The following is a 19270-nucleotide window of genomic DNA, read 5'->3' on the forward strand; positions in this document are numbered from 1 at the left end:
TTTTCTGAAAGGTTCTTTGTGGATTATCCTTTTTGAATGTTTTCACGGTGTCCAGACTGTCGTTCAAACTGCGTTCTGAAACATCGCTGATGCTTTTATTTTACACTGCACACTTTTTTTCCTTTGTAATAGCCATCAATCAATATTTAGTAACATACCTTGTGTTACGATAATGGTTTCTTATCAGCATATTAGCAGTGTGATATTACCATTCGATGCATCTAAATGACTGATTTATTAAAACAAGGTTATAACATTTCTGGGATTTCTGGTCATCTTATCACGTACTTCCGGATTTGTTGGACGACATAGACATACTAATGAATAAAGTTTGTCGGGCATATTAATTTTATTTTATTTGAATAATGTGAAAGTCGCCTGAACTTTTCAACAATACCGCCTGATTTATCCCAAACATGACATTCAATCTGGAAAGATAAAATGCATCTGCTGTGTTGTACATGCTATTGGTTATTTACAATCGTTCACTTCATGTTATCAAATTTTTAATTAAGTGGGAGACAAATCAGTGGAGATTGTCTATATCTTACTTTCGATATTGCAATCATGTCCATGTGTTCGTTTGCGTTCAATGGGTTGTGATTAAATAAATTGTTTGCAGAAAACTGGAATATAGAAAGGGTTTTATTGTTTGTTAAAAGACCAGCATCAAATTGTTAAAGATCAGGGTTAACATAAGATAGAAACTGATCCAAATTGGAGTGCACTGTGACAGGAATTTTAAGTCGAAATAGACAGGATGCCGGATTGCAAAGTGAAAAGAACATGGAAAATAAAAAAAAAGGAATAATTATGATTTTACAGTTGTCCCATTTGAAAGTATAAATTGTACTTTCGTACATTATCTAAGAAAAACGTAAAATCTCTCCCGTTTTTAAAGGGGGAGGCAAAATACATCAGAAACTCAAGCATATTTTTGATGTCGACTTCCGAGTACTTGTGTGTACAATCAGAATGCTTTTTAACAAAATAATTGTGCAATTGACCAATAATAAGCTAAGTAAATTTTCGAGTTCTTTTTTATTGAAAAAGCAGCTGTCAATGATATTGAAAAGTCTGGATTTTAATTTGTCCTTGGGAATGGTTGTGTATAAAGTCGTAAGTTTTTAAGCTGCTGATTTTCGTGATTTCAAAGTTTCTTTAAGTTCCTTGGAATTTTTAAGTATCCACATCTGATTCACACCACTTCTTGAATATATTGTTGCACAGTACTCGTGAAGTTTTTCCTTCACTACTGTTAATATCTTCGCGAGGAGTAAAGAAAGAGGCTTGGTTGAACATTTTCTGGAACCCGCTATGTATCTTGGTTTGTAAGGATTCTTATGAAGTTTTGGAATAAATTACCTTTAAAAAAATATTCAAGAGGCGATGTCTTACAATCAATATTAATTAATTGCCGATTTTCTACATAAAATATTAACACTTTAACCCCCTTCCCCGCAGTCACGCATTTTAACGCATATAGCATTTCCTATTTCTAACGCAAAATCACGCATATACCGTTTCCCCGCAATCACGCATTTTCACGCACTTTTAAAAGTTCATTTAATCTTAAATTTAATGCCAATTTCCTTCTATTTTATACTTGCAAAATTCTCATCAAATAAGAAAAGTTATATTTGTATCAAAATATTACGTCATGATATTATTTACGCTGAACTTTAATGAAACGTGTACCTCGCTATAAGGTGCTTGCGGGGAAATGGTAAATATCTATTTCTATGACGTGAACATTCAGTGTATGTTGCATAACAGTTCAGTAAGTTGTAAAGAGTTAAATGTAGACTGATATGAAAATGCTATACATTTATATGTTACAGTAAATATATGTGAAATCAGGAATTCCATGTATTTCCTAAACCATTCAGTAAATATATGTATACTGGAGAAAATAATGTAATTACTGAAAAGCGAGGAAATTCATGTATTTACTGAAAATTTTAGACAATGTTACATATTTTTACTGAACTAAGCTGGATGACTATACATATCCCTGAAAATATTCAGTAAGTACAAATACTAGTATGCGGTTTTTTTAAAGCAGCATTTATTAAGAATTGTTTCTAGAAAGATGACGTTATGCATTAATTTTGAATTCTGGGCAAGACTCAGTGCACTGACTTTCTAAAACTCCATTAGTGAAAATTAATGGTTTTTCTATTTCGAACCATTAAAATTGTGAGGGTGGAAAATTCTTAAAGTAAAGTTTCATCTTGAATTACTGACTTTAATTTCATTACATTTTATGTATTTTCTGGCATTTTTCACCATACAGCAAAACAACTGTTTTAATTGCAAATAAGATTTTTTTTCAGGGTTGCAAATTTCCTGACAATAAATTCAAAGTAGCATCGTATGAATATCTAATAAAGTAAGAAATAATTGTAAGTATTTTGTGATATCGATAACACATTCCAGAAAATGTAACCAGTGCATCATTATGCTTTGGGGGATGGGGGTATACATGCATTTACAAATAAGGCATTTTTGAAATTTATGAATCAATAAAGGTTTATTTCAAATACTATTTAGTCACATATGATGTGACTGATATATGCATTGAATGTACTGTACATCTGTTCATATTTATGATTCATATTTTAAATTATCTCTCCAAAACACAGTCAGTAAATATGTGTAAAAGGATTTAAAAAATTCAGTAAACACATGTATTCCCTAACTGAAATCAGTAAATATGTGTGTTTCCTAAGCAGAATAGGAATTTCATGTTTTCCTAAATTTCAGGAAATATATGAAATTCCTGATTACACATATTTACTGTAACATATACATGTATGAATAGGAACAAAAATAGGAAAATGACGGATGGCTAACAAGAGGTTTTGCAGCAATAAGCAAGGATTTTTTTCACTATATTTTTAACATAAAATATATATTCCTTGCAGTATCTAAACGTTGTGAAATTTTTATCCATGGAAATAGAATCATTTCGAGTTAACGCTCTTAGATTACAATCAATGGAGAGAGAAACAATTTTCTACAAGAAATCAAACTTTTAAAACTGCATTCATTTCTAAAACGTTTATTTATAACAATTGGACATATCTATTTATTTAATCTTAAACATTCATCTGAGATGATAGATCCGGTTTTTCACGTCATTTGTGTATAAATGTCCTTCGTGTACATGTTTATTTTTGTTCACAATGTACATTTATAAATTTTGTTAATTATGTAACACATGTAAAACATTTCTTACTATGAATACATTTATAAATTTTACTTGTAATACATTTTTATATTTTGCTTTATTGTAATACATTTCTATATTTTGCTTTATTGTAATACATTTATAAATTTTATTTATAGTGTAATACAATTATATATTAATCATAATAAAATACATTTATTAATTTTCTTTTAATGTAATACATTAATTAATTCTGTTTATAATGTAATATAATTTATAAATTTTGTTCACTATGTAGCACTTGTATCAATTTTGTTTGTAATGTAAAACATGTGCATTTTTTTCTACAAAGTAACACATGCATGAAATTTGTCCGCAATTTCATGTAAGTATATTTTGTTCACAATTTAATAAAAGTATGAATTTTGTTCACAACGCAACACAAATATAAGTTTTGTTTACTTTGTAATACGTGCATAATTTTTTTTTTCAATACGTAATACATATTTAAGTTTTGTTCGTATTGTAATACGGAAAAAAATTTCGTTGTATAATACATATTTTGTTCATAGTTTAATATATGTAATTTTTTTCATTCTTTCCGTTTTGCAGCCCAACATTGCTGAATCAAGACATCTTTTTAGCGATATTATTTTTTAAGTAGTGTGAGTAGCATTTTTGAGAATTTTACCTTGCTATTATAATGTTTCATTACGATGTATGTTAAAGTAATTTAAACGTTTATATATAATTAGACTAAAATAAAGTATTTAGTAAATAATTAAATTGATTCAAAAGAAAGACCTTTGTACAATCAAATATTTGGTATTATTTCAGAAAACAATATTGTACAGGACGACAATAATGCTTGTTAACAATTATTCTATTACAAATCTGAACAACAGAAGTTTATGAATGTTCTTTTTTGTCTTTGAAATAATTTTTGACAATTTTGCAACAGAATTTTTTTACATCAAAGTTGCAGTTCATATTTCTTTAAACAGAAATTTAGGCATTGAGGTAATTTAAACACATTATATACAACAGTAGACCTATTAGAGAAAATTCCATAATTGTCGAAAATAACAATAATTTTCAAAAATAAATAATTTTTGGATTGAAAAAAAAACCCATCATCCATGATCAAGTAAATCTTTTCTGATTTATTAACAATTACTTAATGTACATAATAAAATAAATAAGATCTCTTTTTTCTCTGACATTATAGCACAATATCCAAAGTTTAAATATTAAAGTAATAGCGTTTTTTTTAACCAGACCTTATTTACAAATAAAATTTCAACTACATGTATGTTAATTGCATAGCCCCTTTTTGTACATTTTTAAATCATTACTTTTATTATTCAGTCACATATGAATTCCATTTTTCTTAACTTCAGATTTATTTTTCTTATCTTTTTGAAATTTAATTGTCAACTCACGATGAAAATTTCTTAATAATTATATTCATTTGACAAGAATGTGTGAATGTTCAATCTGTCTTGTGCGGTTACCTAATATGAATTGTATGTGACATCGTTGACGGATTTTTTTGGTACTTAAGAATGATGTTTATAGCATTTCGTTTTAGGTGTTTCTTGTACACAGTGAATTGAATTTATATAATATTTGGAGCTACGAGACAAACAACACCCACTTCTTAATCCAACTGTTACAAATCATGTTTCCTTTAGTTTAATGTGTCCGTTAAACTAGTTATGAAAAAATGTTAAATATTTACTGCATAAAGCATGCTTTCTTTTTAACAAAGGCAATAAAAATATTGCCTTCATCCATAAAAAATGGTAACCTTCAACAGCAATATTCCGACAATATTGAAAAGTTTAAATTTATGTTATGCTCTTTCAGCTGCAAATTAATTGTAATCAAAATGCATTATTTTACCTAAAAGATATGGATCTTCAAACAAAACAGAATGTAACAGTAAACAATCATATTTACTAGGAAAATATTTTACTTCAATAAAACATGGAGAAAACAAACAATAATCAAGCTTGAAAGACCACTGAAACAATATAAACGAGAGCAGACCAAACACGGACCCCTGAAACCATCAGAGGTGGGATCAGATGCCATGGAGGTGTAGGCATTCACTGTCGATCAGTCATTTCTTGCCATGTGCTTCTTGCAGTGTTTGAGCAAACGAAAAATCCATTGACAATTCAGTTTGTAAAAATTGCACTTACTTCGTATGAAAAACATCAGTCAACATGTGAATGATAGATTGAATTCGCCGTCAAGATCATTTTGTCGAGTATGAACTTGCAAAATGTTTATAGTCTATTTGAGTCTTCTGATATCCTTGTTTCATCAACTTGTTTCTCAAAGGTTACCTTATTTAAGAAATTATTAAATTCATATGTTTTTCATGCTCTTGCGTATTAAATCAACTGGAAGACAAAAACTCTACATACAGTTGGAGATGGTGCATGTATATTGTAAAAGGAAATTGGAAAGTTGACGACTGAAAAGTTTGAATCATCACATTTATAATGAGTTGAAAATGCTTTAAAATTGTTTCTTTAAACACATTAGTTATTGTGTAAAATATACAAAAGACAATATCTCATCCTTCGCATAAAAGATCTGAAGGATGATCCAGAACTAACTCTATCACATTTATATGCAATAGCGATAGAAGCATTCGACTTCATGCGGATGTAAGCCAAATAAGTCGATATTTTAATTGTTTTCTAATGTGTTGTGTAATCGTTTACTGAGCGGCCTGTCTCTGTCATGGTAATTGATTCCTCAGTGAGATAACAGAAACATTGACATGTTGATGGATATCATTTCACGGGCATGTTTCATCATCATGATTAAATGTGGTTCTTTGATGTGTACAGTGTAGTGTGAATCTCTGTGTTCATCATCACTTACTGGAGTTACAGGAAGCGCTTAACTTATATTCTGTTTATGATGATGTTTTGTTGTAAACTGTCAAAATTCGTGTTTTTCTGATAGTGTCACGTGCCACACTATATCGTGTAATTGTGAGCACAACATCAACAGAAATTCTGACTTCGTTTCTCAGTGTTTATTTTACTATGAACATCTGATAAAATGTCGACATGAGTGACACGTATACAACATAAATAACAAAAGCTTATCAAATTTATTTGTTGAGGTGTCTTTGGTACAATTTGTTGATATAACTTAGGTACAATATGTAAAGGTAACTTAGGTACATATTGTACATATACAAAGGATTGTTTATGGGATTTGACTACCTTTCGATTAAATGTTGCTTGTAGGAATTCAATTATGATGTTAACATGCAATTCGTTCATATCCTTTATATAGGAAATGATATTAGCTGATACACCTTAAACTTCATATAAATCTTAGCTTTACCTTTTTCATTTAATACTAATGGTTTGTTATTCACGGTTGTATAATTTGCTTATTTTTTTCAGTATATAATCACACATGCTTGATTTTGCACAAAATTCATTTTTCCTTGAAAGTGCATGAATTTCTAATTCATTTTTTTTCTTTGACTTGTTGATTCTATTAAAGACCAAACATCACAAACTTGTTACTGCAACTTGGTTCCTCTCTTTCTGTTAAATAACAAAAGTAAAAGATACCCGTGAAAATTAAATGAAAGTTGTCTATTTACCTATTTACCTCTATTATTTAACAGAAATATATGGAGATATCGATCAGTATATTCAAACTCAAAAGTCCATAATACAATACATGATTTACGAGGGGTGATCAAAAAGTTCGCAAACTATCTCTATATCTACAAAACCACAATTCGAAATTCGGTACACACATAGCCATACACAAGGTCTATAAATAGCATATGCTGAATAAAGTTTCTCTCCTTGTTTGTGACGTCACAATGTGAAAATGACGTCACTATTTAGGTCACTTGTGACGAAAAATGGTTGTCTCAGTCGAACTCGTTCAACAAACGACTGTACAATTTATTGTAATATCTTAAAAATCCTTCTATAGTATCATATAATAATTTGTACACAGTTTATTGAGATAAATGAGTTCCTATAAATTCAATTAATGATTGGATTAATCGTTTTAGTGAATGAAGGCTGATGGTTTAAAATGATACTTGTCATCTTGCCCAGTGAAAGCAAGTTTGAAAAGATATTTATTTTTAATTAAGCAATTTGCGATCAAAGACCTCCAATTAGCACTTTGAAAAATAGTTGAATATTTGAACAATGATATAAGTATTAAATACCTAAGATATCGTTTACTTTAGATTTTAAACATATTAGATATGATAAAAAGGATGCACCCATTCTCTATCCACCTTGAATAAAGGTCTCTCCTGAGACAGAAGATTTGTGTTTTAATGGTCGCCATGCTTATTTTTGGAAAGGATGTTATTATCCACCCATTCTGTTGCCGAGATATGACCATTTCTAACAAATTAACTGTTCTTGTCATAAAAATTAACTCACATGGAAAGAAATTGTGACAGAACGCTACGGAGGGGGTCACGTGACCGCCAATATCACGTAATTCGCGCATGCGCAGAACGGTGGTTGATGTGCATTAAAATCGGGGAGGTCTATGATTTAAAATATAATCAACATTAAAATCAAATATTGTTTCTTGTATGGAAGTTATTCAATTAGTTTGCGAACTTTTTGATCACCCCTCGTAGTCTGTCCTCTATAATTTTTTCCCTCATTTATTTCATTATTACCTGTTTTTACGTGTTTTTCCCCCTCTTTTTTCACTTTCTTTTTCTCCTATTTCTTTGTCTGATTATGTATATCATATACTTATACCTCTTACCTGAATATATATATGCTATAAATAGTTTTCATTGTCCTCATGTACCATGTATTTTAAAATGTTTACTTTTGAGTGAATAAATGAACTTGAACTTGAAAGGTTAACAAATCTTTACTGTACCTTGAACTAAATCATTGTGGTCATTTAATATATGCAGAGTCCCTCTGAAACAAATGTCTTCTACAGAATTCTGTACTTTCTGTTGGACACTGGCCTGTCATTTTACTCTTGACACTTACTTACCTTATATCTGTGGTGTCAGTATAGCATATCTGTATACCTAATACTGACCACACGTCTTTATATTTTGGTATATTTCTTGTGCTATATTTTTGTAGTAAGAAAAATTCAACAAAGAGGTATATTCAAGTATTCGAAAAGAAGCCAGGCGCGGATCCAGGAATTGAAGTTAGAGGGGGCGCCAAAAGTAGTCAAGGGGTCTGGGGGCTCCTGGATTCTAGAGAATTTGTAGGGTAAAAATGAGGTCTACCAAGTAGACATATTTACATTTTCTAGAAGAAACTGTGATTTACGTTAACTTTGACAATTTTAGGGGGGCACGCGCAGGGTGCGCCCCCCTTAAATCCGCCACTGGAAGCTATAGACGAACAATTTTATATTGTATTGTGAGAATGCGAGATCCAGAGAAACTGGACAGTTTTATTATTGGTCAATCTAAGTTATTTTACTAAGACTGGCATAAAAAATGAATTAATCTAAAAATAGTTTTCTTTAATTTTACCTCATATTTAATAAGCTGTAACTATGTAAAAAAAATTCTTTGTCTTCTTTCCTTAAAACATTAATCTGAAGAAGGAATATGAAAATTACATAAAACAAATTTCCTCACTAAATTCTTAAAATGAAAAATTCCATGTCTTTGCTGATTAGCAAAACGGGAAAGTACATGCCATAAAGTAATTCGTTCTGAAACATATATTCATAATTGATTAAGACAATAAACAAAGTATATTTTGACTGGTGAACAGTTAGGCCGGGCTGGGAATTGAGGCTGACACTCACAGACAGATGCTTCCTTAGATTCTGTGAGGAATATTTATATTGACGTACAGCAATTCTCCTGTCAAATTATCGCGAAATAGCACGGAATCGTCACATTTGATAGCTATTTGAGAGTGTAAATTTGAAGATAATACTTTTTTTTAACTCTTTGTTTACATTTATCTTTGTGCAATTTGTTATCAAGTCCTTATCGAAACAAACCAAATACACGTACACAGTACATACATCTATCAAGGAGAAATCATAACGACTCATGAAGAATTTCGATGATTTGTTCAACGTCATTTACAATGAATTTTTCGCAGTGATTTTACACTTGGGTTTTCTTCTTTGATGTCTTTCTTTCTCGATGTGATTATTACTCAGGAAAAGAGGTGTCACATGATACTCTTGAGATTATTTTTGGCATTACATTTTAGTTCAGTGGAAAATCCACAAGCTTCAATAAATTTGACTGCAGACTCAGATCCCGATGGAAATGAGTTTTCCCTGGCGATCTTCATTATATTCCTGAAATCGGAAACCAAATCAATTTTGCTATGATTGTAAAGATAAAGAGAAATGTAATAGAATTTGTATCACTGTAAACATTTGATTTTCTTTTTTTATTGTATAATTCGGTTTTAAACATGAAACAGCACGTTTAATTGACGAAGATGATTATCAGGCAATTCAATTTTTCAAGCACGCAGCAAAGTAACGTGAAAAGTTAAAATGCACATGTTTTATTTTCTTGAAATAACTCTTAGCATTTTTTTTACAACTACATGTAGTAAGTATGTTTTCTTTAAAATAAATTTTGTGCTTTCAAAAGCGTATCTTTATTCCTTTGTAAAATGTATTCCATAAACTGCTCACTTAAAATAAATATCGAACACGATCGCAATTTGTATTAACATGTTTTTAATATATAATATGACTCAAATTCACGGAATGATATGAAATAATGTTCTAATACTCTTAATGTCATAATTCACAGTCAAACGGGTATTCCTTCCATGACGTCATCACGCTTGATCCACCTAAAACTCCACAGGATAGGACAGAAGACTGACAAAGCCACGCCCATTATGGCCAGCATGTAGCTCCACCCCACGCTACACTGCCCTGTATAATAGGGTCCTGCCGCGGAACCACAATAGTACCGAAAAAAATGGCTTCCAAATCCGAGGGGGTAGGTCAGAAGAGCAGACATTACGACGAGCACTGGAAACAATTGAAAAAAGGAGTGATTATTATATATCTTTTATGTAAGATGACTTTACATCCAAAACAGGTACCATAGTTACACAAAATAATATATATCTCCTAAAAAGACAACGTCCATCTACATGTATGTATATATACCAATGACTAGCTAGGGTATTTTGATCTTTCATAGTAAAGCATATGTTAACATATATAGGATCCATACTTATACAAATTTTATTTGCCTAAAACATTAGCAAATGGGATATTTTTTGGGAGATCACCATCAGTCTTTGTTGAAGAAACTAGTGAATTTAAGCTCTTGAACTCTTTAGTGAATTTTCCGTTCTGTTAGAAACGATATCTTGGTATTTGAATTAAGTTCATTTTAAAAGGACTTCGCAAATTTTTTCACTTGTTTAACTTGCTTTAAAATAAATTGATAACCTTTCTGTCGAATACGTATGTGGATTTTTAATTAATTTTTTTTTAAATTCCAGAAATTAACTCTTCCATTGATCGCCATGTAAAATACACAGTAGCAGAACTAATTCTTATCTGTACTCTCTCTCTCTCTCTCTCTCTCTCTCTCTCTCTCTCTCTCTCTCTCTCTCTCCAAAATGCAAGTTTGAAAGTATGTTGTTTTTTACAACATGTTAAATAACCGTGTCCCTTTAGTGATCCTGAGGAAATTTTTGACATTATCAAAAAGAAAATAATCTTTTTGACCCCCTGATCGCGGGTGTGTGTTTGTGTTTTGTAAGATAATAAGCTTATTAACAAGACATTGATAGTTTTACCACATGTCCCTGCAAAGGATTACAGATAACACCGCAACCAACGGCAAAGTTTATGAATATTGCTAAAAAAATCGGGCCGATTCAAAGAGAGTTTTGCTCAGAATTTACGATGTAATGCTATATTGTAAAGATTAGATTGAGATGCAGAAGGTGCCACACAAGTGTCGTGTTGGCTAAAAAATGGAGCTTTATTGGCGTTTATTGCCACTACTGGTGATGTACTATTATGTATGAACGCACTTTTGACTTGAGCTCAAACGTTCGATTTATCAGGTCCTATAGACACGAGCATGGAGCGGCGGTAGATAATTTCCTACTTTGAAACCATTTTTTTTTCAGATGGCGGATGATGCAGGAAGACAGTAATTGATTACTTAATTATTCATTTTGCAAAAGTACATCCAAATCGTTTTTTAGTTTCCCAATAACTGTTGATTTTTATGAAAAATTACATTGAATTTTGTTTATCTATTCATTATCTAAAAAAAATATTAACTCAGACACAATTTTTAACAAAGTAATAAATGTCAGAGCATCACAAAACAGCAAAACAAATTTACATGTTGAATATTAATCAAACTAGCAAAATCCTAATATCCTCTAAGTCTTATCTTACATTACCTGCAGTTGATTGAATATATTTCGTTGTTGTGGACACATATTTATCCCATTTTCCTTGGATGAATAGTGACATAAGTCCAGTTAGTACACTAGCAATGAAGAGGAGAATTCCAGAAGAAAAGAGGAGAAATGCCGCCCTCCAGGTCCCTGATGGAATGTTTCCTATGTGTAACTCTTTCCCGTAGGACAAGCACTTCCTCTGTAGCGCACTGCCATGTACATCCCCTCGTTCCTGGGTGTCTAACACACAGTACTTCTGTAGTCCAAACGAGTGGACATTGTCCGGGTGTAGTACCCATACCGGCTGTAGCAGACTCACAGACCAAACGGCTGCAATAGCGGCGGTCAAAAGTATCCACAGACAAAACACAAAAGATACCATTATATTTCATTGTAACAAGTAGATCGCAGACGACACACAGCGAGGCGAGCTCCCTCCATCCTTTTTGATGTAAGATTAACGACTGTCCCTCTTTCACTAATTAAAACTGTTAATACTTTTCACATTTTCATCAAATAGTGCTTAGGTATTGATTTCACATCCAAAGCTTTTACTCATCAAATGGTCCAAATGTTTACTTTCCTTTTTACTCTTTGAAAAGCCACTTTCGATCTAAAACAATAAATCGATCCCCTCATATATAAAACATCACAAGAATCAAATATATATGGAAATGCTCTTCATTACCATCGTTAGAGTACAAGAATGAGAAAATCAACTATCGTTCCTGTGAAGTCTTTATAGAACCTATCGCCGCAAACACCTGTAGACGGGGTTATTTCCCGAGGGACTAATCCTATTAGGTCCATTCACATCTGATGTATATATCTATGAAGAGTTGTTAACTCAATCAGTGGATGAAAACCAATACCACGGATACTAGAAACCTGATCCCCGCTTTATCCCCGGCTCCTCACGATAAAAAATATCCCCTGTTGATACTTCGTTATCGGAAAATAAACCGCATCATTGCTGTCATGCACTTCCTTTGACTTAAAACTGACCAACCATGTTCTGCATTCTCTCAATAAGCCTCTCCCCTTGTAATTAAGAAACAAAACACATTATATTACGCTAGTCATGAAGCACGTGCGCGCATGCTGCGATGGTACAGAGTCTCCCACTTGGAATAACCAAATTCAATGCAATATCTCTTCCCCTCTAATTTAAAAAGTCTTTGAAATCGTGCATGTTAATAGTTTTCAGGTCTTATTCCGGATAAACTAAACCAACAGGAAATCTTGGGGTATCAGAATTTATGGTGTCCCCGGCAGTGAATTAACTTTGTTTGGATTAAATCTTATTTTCAAACAAATTTTATGAGAGCATGTTTTTTATATATTGAGGTACATATGGTTACAAGGTGAATAATCAATGCCCTGAAATTCAGCAATTTTCTTCATTTTGAGCAATTTTGCTCTGCGCGGAATTGAATTCTCCGGAGACACCTGCCTAAAACTGAAATTGAGCTACTTATGCCTTTATTATTTCTTAAGTGAAACTTGATGTTTACTTTTCGACTTTTATTTTGTTGGCTCCTGTTCAAGTAGCTTAATTTAAGGCTAAGTGTGAAGTTTTGTTTCTGACAATATACAGAAATTTCCCATTACTGCTAACGTTGGATTCTATATAATTCATAAAAATAATCACAGTATAATATTTTTGAATTTATTTCATTTTTCTACATCAATACAATTCTAAAAAGCATATTAGTTAGAATAAAGCGAATTCTTAAAGGCCAAGCTGAAGTGTTCATCAATTCTGTCACGGCTTATATAGATAGTAATCCAATTGTCTTCTAATGAGTGTTTTAAGAGCGAGCGAGAGAGGAGAGAGTATGTTTGCCTTCCTTTGATGACCCGAGTGTTCCTTGATTGTAGGATCACACAGGATACCCCGGCCAAATCAATAGATATATCATCGACACACTCTAACACGCAGTCTAGAACACGATAAAACACTAAATCCACAAATTTAATATCTCAAGGATTTCATATACTTAGAGGGGAAATGTAAATTGTCCTAAGATTTTGTTCCACATAAACCGATTATTTGTTATGATTGGGACATCTTGTTTAAACATTTTTTACAGCAATAATAGCACACTTTATATCGATGATTTGAGCAGATATCTCAGAACACTTAAACTTTATCATTACTTATAATCTGTTGCTTTAATTAAGTGCCTGTCATACCTTTATATATTACACGTATTCTATACATATGGAATTATTTTTTTTAACCAATGCATTTAAATGCATCGTCTGAAATTTGATATATAGTAGAATTGTTTCTGGCATCTTTGCAGGCCACGAGTTTTGTGTCCATTCTGTGGAAATAAATTGGACACAAACCATGCCAACTCCGTGGCTTGCGACGTAGTGTTTCTGAGAGAGTTGTTTTGTGTTCTCAAATTGATTAAAATTCTTTGGTAAATAACTAAGGTGTAACTTAGCTCTAAATTAGTTTAAATTAATATTCAAAAGATACTGAGTATTCAAAAAATAAAATAAAAGAATTCAATGAAATATTAAAGTCAACACTATCATTGCAATGTTGAATATAATGCAATAACTGAAAACCAAAAAAAAAAAAAAAGAGTTGATTGGAACATGCATGCTTGAAAGATAGAATTCAAACTTAAACTTAACCAATACAAACCTTAACATTGGACCCCTCGTACAATACGCCTCCTCTTTAACACTGTATAGCCCAGAATAAGGTTATATTGTCAAGTAAGAAGCATCACTAATGATGGTCTACAATGTTACACGGGTCCTTTTACAATTTTCTAACTGGAGCAGTCTTTAAAGTTGAATAGATGCAAAGTTTGTACTCAAGTTACACCTTTGCCGGATAGTTATTTTCCTGGTAATTCTGCTGTTTTGATTTGAGTTGTTTGAAAAAGTCTGCGAGTGCAGTCGGAAGCAAGCAATGAGATAACAACAGAAGTGCTGGAATATAACAGATTTGTAAATATATGACAGTCTCTGATCAATAGTAACTCAATTGTACATAATAGCTTTCCTTTAATCCTTTATGAATACATACAATTTTCACCATCGAAAATCTCCTGTTCAGTGGTTATGAATGATTTTGCATGGAGTTTTTTGCGATGGTTTTGTATCGAGGAGGCTACAATGGAATTCCTTTAGGACTTGTGTAATGTCTTTGAAATGAGCTTTCAACAATTCTTTATGCCTTGCCAAGTCAGTGCTTTGATGAATAATATATGAAAAGAGATCAAGATTGGAGATGTGTAGCGTTATGTACGTCAAACGTAATAATTTAAAAACCATAAATCATCACTCTTCAAATGAATGCAATCAGCATAGCTGTTAAAAATGCCATTATTTCCAAATTTTTATTCTTTTTTGAAATTCAAAATCAATTAAACATATATTGTCTTGAATAATTAAAACTAAGTGTATTTGTCAAGGCGACAAGGAATTGTTTTGAAGAAAACTGTCTCCGATGCTGATCAGAATTCCGATGACCTGGGCCTATTGTGACGTTTTTAATCAATGGCATGCAGTACTCCAGGACCTGTCAAGGAAAGTCTTATAACTTACTCCGGGTCTGTTTCCCGTCAATCAATCAGGGCAACACAAATGCCTTTCTCCATTCCATTCCATTTATCGCTGTCTATTTATACACTTGAGTTTCCGATATGGACCATTGTATACTCCCGTGATAATATCCCCGGTACATCCCAGACCTGATTAGCGACCAATTACCCGAGGTCCCCAGCATCGTCTGTGTATTAATGTCATGCCAGTGAGGCCCGGTGGGAGAACAATCGTGACATTACCCACTTAACAGTCTGCTCCTGAAGTAGACTCCCCTTTATTGCAGATTTATTCTTAAGAGATGGTAGTTAAGTATAATAGCAATGAGTGATTACCATTCTTGTGTCTGATATATCCATAAAAGGCTTCGTGTTTTTAGAGGCTGTCTAGTAAAATTTCTTTTTTCAGGAGCAAAAAGATTTTTTTGGCCTTATTTAGGTTTTTATATGATGCAATATAGATAGGAAAATAAAGTATGTATATTTTTTTCCCATTTAAGGGCATAATTTACTTGAATGGAACTAGGCCAGTCGTTGCATTAATTGTCTAATTTATACATGTACCTGAAAGGCTTCTTTTTTAAGAATGCGTCTAGTAAAACTAATTTTCTTCCTGAGTAGAGAGGTGGGATATATTTTTTTCTAATCAAGGTTTATATGCTGCACAGACAGATATTCTGTGATCAAAGGGAATGATGTACTTAAATATAGAAGCTGGTGCCACTTTCTTTCTTTTTGTGTACCATAAAAATTAATTTTACCCCTTAAGGCTTCTCATTACTTGTGTATCAATTAACAGCCACAGAATTTATAGTGAAAATTTTAATATTGAGAATGTTGAATAATGGCTGGATTTCACGGCTTTTTTGGATTTATCAAATATACTCCAATATCAAATAGCTCCTTGTATTGATGTCGACAAGGCTTTAGGTATAATTGTAAAGTCCCTTGTATTGACCATGCTTTGGGTAGCAAATAACGGCATTCTTTATCACACTATATCTGGCACTGCTACAAAACGACAATGATATGGCTAAGGTCTGCCTATGAAGATTCTTTATGTATGGATGTAGACATGAAATGACCGGTCATCACCCGGAAAGAAATCCTGTCTCAATGCCTCATATAAAGCGGTCACACACATTAATTGAAGGAAGGACGAAAATTTTATCTATGCCTAATGTCATTGTCTTCTTTGCATATCGATGGTTATAACTTGATAATACGTATCTCCTTTTAAAAGTAAAAGTTTGGATAAAACAAATATGAACACCAAACTAGTCGTAAATGATGGTGAATGTTAATTGCCTGTCATTAAGAATAACTCATATATTCTAATACTTTGATAGTTAATTAAATAAATAAATTGATATTATCTATTTTTCATTGATTCGATACTAAGATGATGCTCTAGGTAGGAGCAATTTTCTAAAACGATGCAAGCTACTAACGAATAAGTTGATGATACATGGGTATCAAAAGCCCTTTTTGATCAAATAAGATTCGCTTAGAAAATATTCGTCAATGTTGGTGAATGTGTATTGCCTTTTATTAAAACAACCTCATATATTCTTATAAATTCATAGTTGTTAAATAAAATATTATCTAATTTTCCTTGATTCGATGCTTAAGATCATGCTCTAGATAGGAGCTATTTCTTAAACGATGCAAGCTACTGATGAAAAAGTTGATGATTCATGGATGAAAAAAGCCCTTTTCTATGTCAATATTTCGCAAATTTTATGGCCTATATGATCTTTCAGGGAACTATAATCTATTATAGTTAAGTCAAATTTTAGATGATGTTTTGAATTCAAATTCTAAGGCCATTATTTTTATAGCGATAACAAATGCGGTCATGACAAATGACCAAGACTAGGAGCGGATGTGACCGGTTAACAGGGAATGCTTACTTCTCCATGGCACCTGAGTCCACTTCTGATGATTTCAGTTTTCTTTGTTTTCTCTGCTCCCAATTTGTATTGCTCCAAAGGTCTTTTGAGCTTGATTTCTGTGCGTTGTCTTCATGTTCCTCGAAAAATGCTGATAATACCAGTGTACAAGAAATTCAGCTGCATGGTGTTTCAGATTCTGAATCACTATATTTCTTTGCACCTATGTAAAATGAATAAAAATGAAATACAACACTTCACGAAACAGTTTTAACATCATTTTGATTGTTTTGTCAATTTTATGCCTAAAATGAAATTGTTATGGAAATGATTTTAAATAATTTTATAAAATTCAAATTTCTTTTCTAAAAAATAATTCAGATATGCACATATTTCATTGTACTTATATTTAATCACAGTGGTTTCTTCTATGGGTTTTTAATGCTTCCAAAGTTTGATTAATAATTTATTAAAAATATACACATTGATAGATTTTGAGTTTTTTTAAAAGAGGTCAGAGATCCGTATCTAATTGATAATGAGGGGAAAAGTTTTAATAGCGTTATGAAATTGAAAAGGGTAACTTAGCTATAACTATGTCACTTTTGATTTATTGATATGATTTAAATAATGAAATTAGAGATGACATGCAGGCTCTCAGATTTCTATTTTTATCATATATTATCCTTTTCCACATGGACCCGTTCTTAATGTTTCAGAATGAGTTGGTAAAAACTTAAGTACTTCCCGAGAAACTTGAAGGATTGTGCTGGTTTCCTTTATTCAATGTTCAATTTTGCTAATAAAAATAGCTTTGACAAATCCATCAATTTGCTAAACTTAGCAGAGGAAGTTGCAATCAACGTCACTTTTAAGAATATGTCAATTCAGCAACCTTTTACCCATAACTCACGTTCCATGGACATTCGTTGTGATTAAGACAGTATAAAAATCTTCATTATCTCTCTATCATAAATGTTTGGCTATTATAGACCCGTGAATCATAATTCCACCTGCAGCGATAGAGAACAATTAACTTTGATTGATGGCCTCCCCTTGTGCTCTTTGAAATCTTTATTCGTCAAACATGTGAAATATTCATTAAAGAGTGTCTGTTGTAGATTTAGAGAAGGATATCTCCGTATTAATGACGTTGACCAATGGGCGAGGGAGGGTGGCTTCCATGTTTCTGCCAACCCTGATCAAGTCGCACCTCGGAGTCAGCGCGAAGTAAGTACTACCAGAATATAGCTACTCCAGTGACGATAGATCGTACGCAGAGTGAGCCAAATAAATCAAAGGTTCCAAAATTCAGTTTTGACATTTCTAAATTCTCCAGATGTGCAGTGTTTGGTGCAGAGAATATGCCTCTGTTTTTATTGGCCTTCGGTGAACGCTTCCTGCTGCTGATGAAGAGCCTATAGCTAAATGCTGTATAATTATAACATGTCTAAAAGGTGCTATGTGTAAACAAAAATCACGACTCTAGTTACGAAGAACAACTGTGTTCGCTTAATTCAATGTGTCAAAACAAACATCATAAAAAGACTTTATTTATTCAGTGTATTTTTTCTCTTTGGAAAAAAGCACAAGATGAGAAAGTTTTATTTTTCCAAGTGCGCTTCAAATTAAATTATCATACTGAGACAAAATACTTTTCGCAACTTTTTTTGTTTTGAAATTACGCAATCACTCTTCAGGGATTTGACGGCATTTGTAATCGCTAAGATTCTGCTTTTGTGAAATTGATTTCGTTATATCAGTAAAGTTTTCTCACTTTTTTGCTCTATTATCTGTAAAAAGTTGTTTGTTGTATCATACAAAGCAATAACGAAACAAGCCATCTTGTTATTTAGTGCTTGGTATATGTTATTTAGTGTTTGCTATGAAAGACATGACAAGATGTTGCAAGATAGTGAATACGTTGAATGCCAATTGATATCGAGATTCCTAGCCTTCTTCTTGATGTGTAGAGACTGCTCTTGCTAATAGTTACTTATTCCTTCCCGGAAAAAAAAAAAGCATTGGAAAATTTGACGAAAATCATTTTGACGCTTTCGGGTCTTTTTATTTCAAGAATTCTATTAAATTGCTTGAAGTCTGTTTCGAATGGTAGACTGACTTTTAATTTTGCAATGACTTATAAAAAAGACAATAATAATAATTTTACCCTTGAACAATTGTCGCTGAAGGTTATATTTTCATCTGTAA

At 32.1% G+C, this 19270-nt stretch overlaps 1 protein-coding gene across 1 annotated transcript; it reads right to left on the minus strand.

Annotated features, from left to right (window-relative positions):
- Nucleotides 1–9871: 9871 nt before the first annotated feature.
- LOC134257942 (LHFPL tetraspan subfamily member 7 protein-like) lies at nucleotides 9872–14611 on the minus strand. Its single transcript, XM_062740522.1, has 3 exons — nucleotides 14261–14611; nucleotides 11599–12639; nucleotides 9872–10195 (listed from the first exon to the last, which is right to left on the minus strand). The coding sequence occupies exons 2-3, from the start codon at nucleotides 11978–11980 to the stop codon at nucleotides 9969–9971; spliced, it is 609 nt and encodes a 202-aa protein (XP_062596506.1). The 5' UTR covers nucleotides 11981–12639; nucleotides 14261–14611; the 3' UTR covers nucleotides 9872–9968.
- Nucleotides 14612–19270: the final 4659 nt, after the last annotated feature.

Source organism: Saccostrea cucullata, unplaced genomic scaffold, assembly GCF_032062105.1.
Source record: "Saccostrea cucullata isolate Sc308-1 unplaced genomic scaffold, CSIRO_AGI_Scuc_v1 ctg800, whole genome shotgun sequence".
NCBI classification, from domain to species: domain Eukaryota; kingdom Metazoa; phylum Mollusca; class Bivalvia; order Ostreida; family Ostreidae; genus Saccostrea; species Saccostrea cuccullata.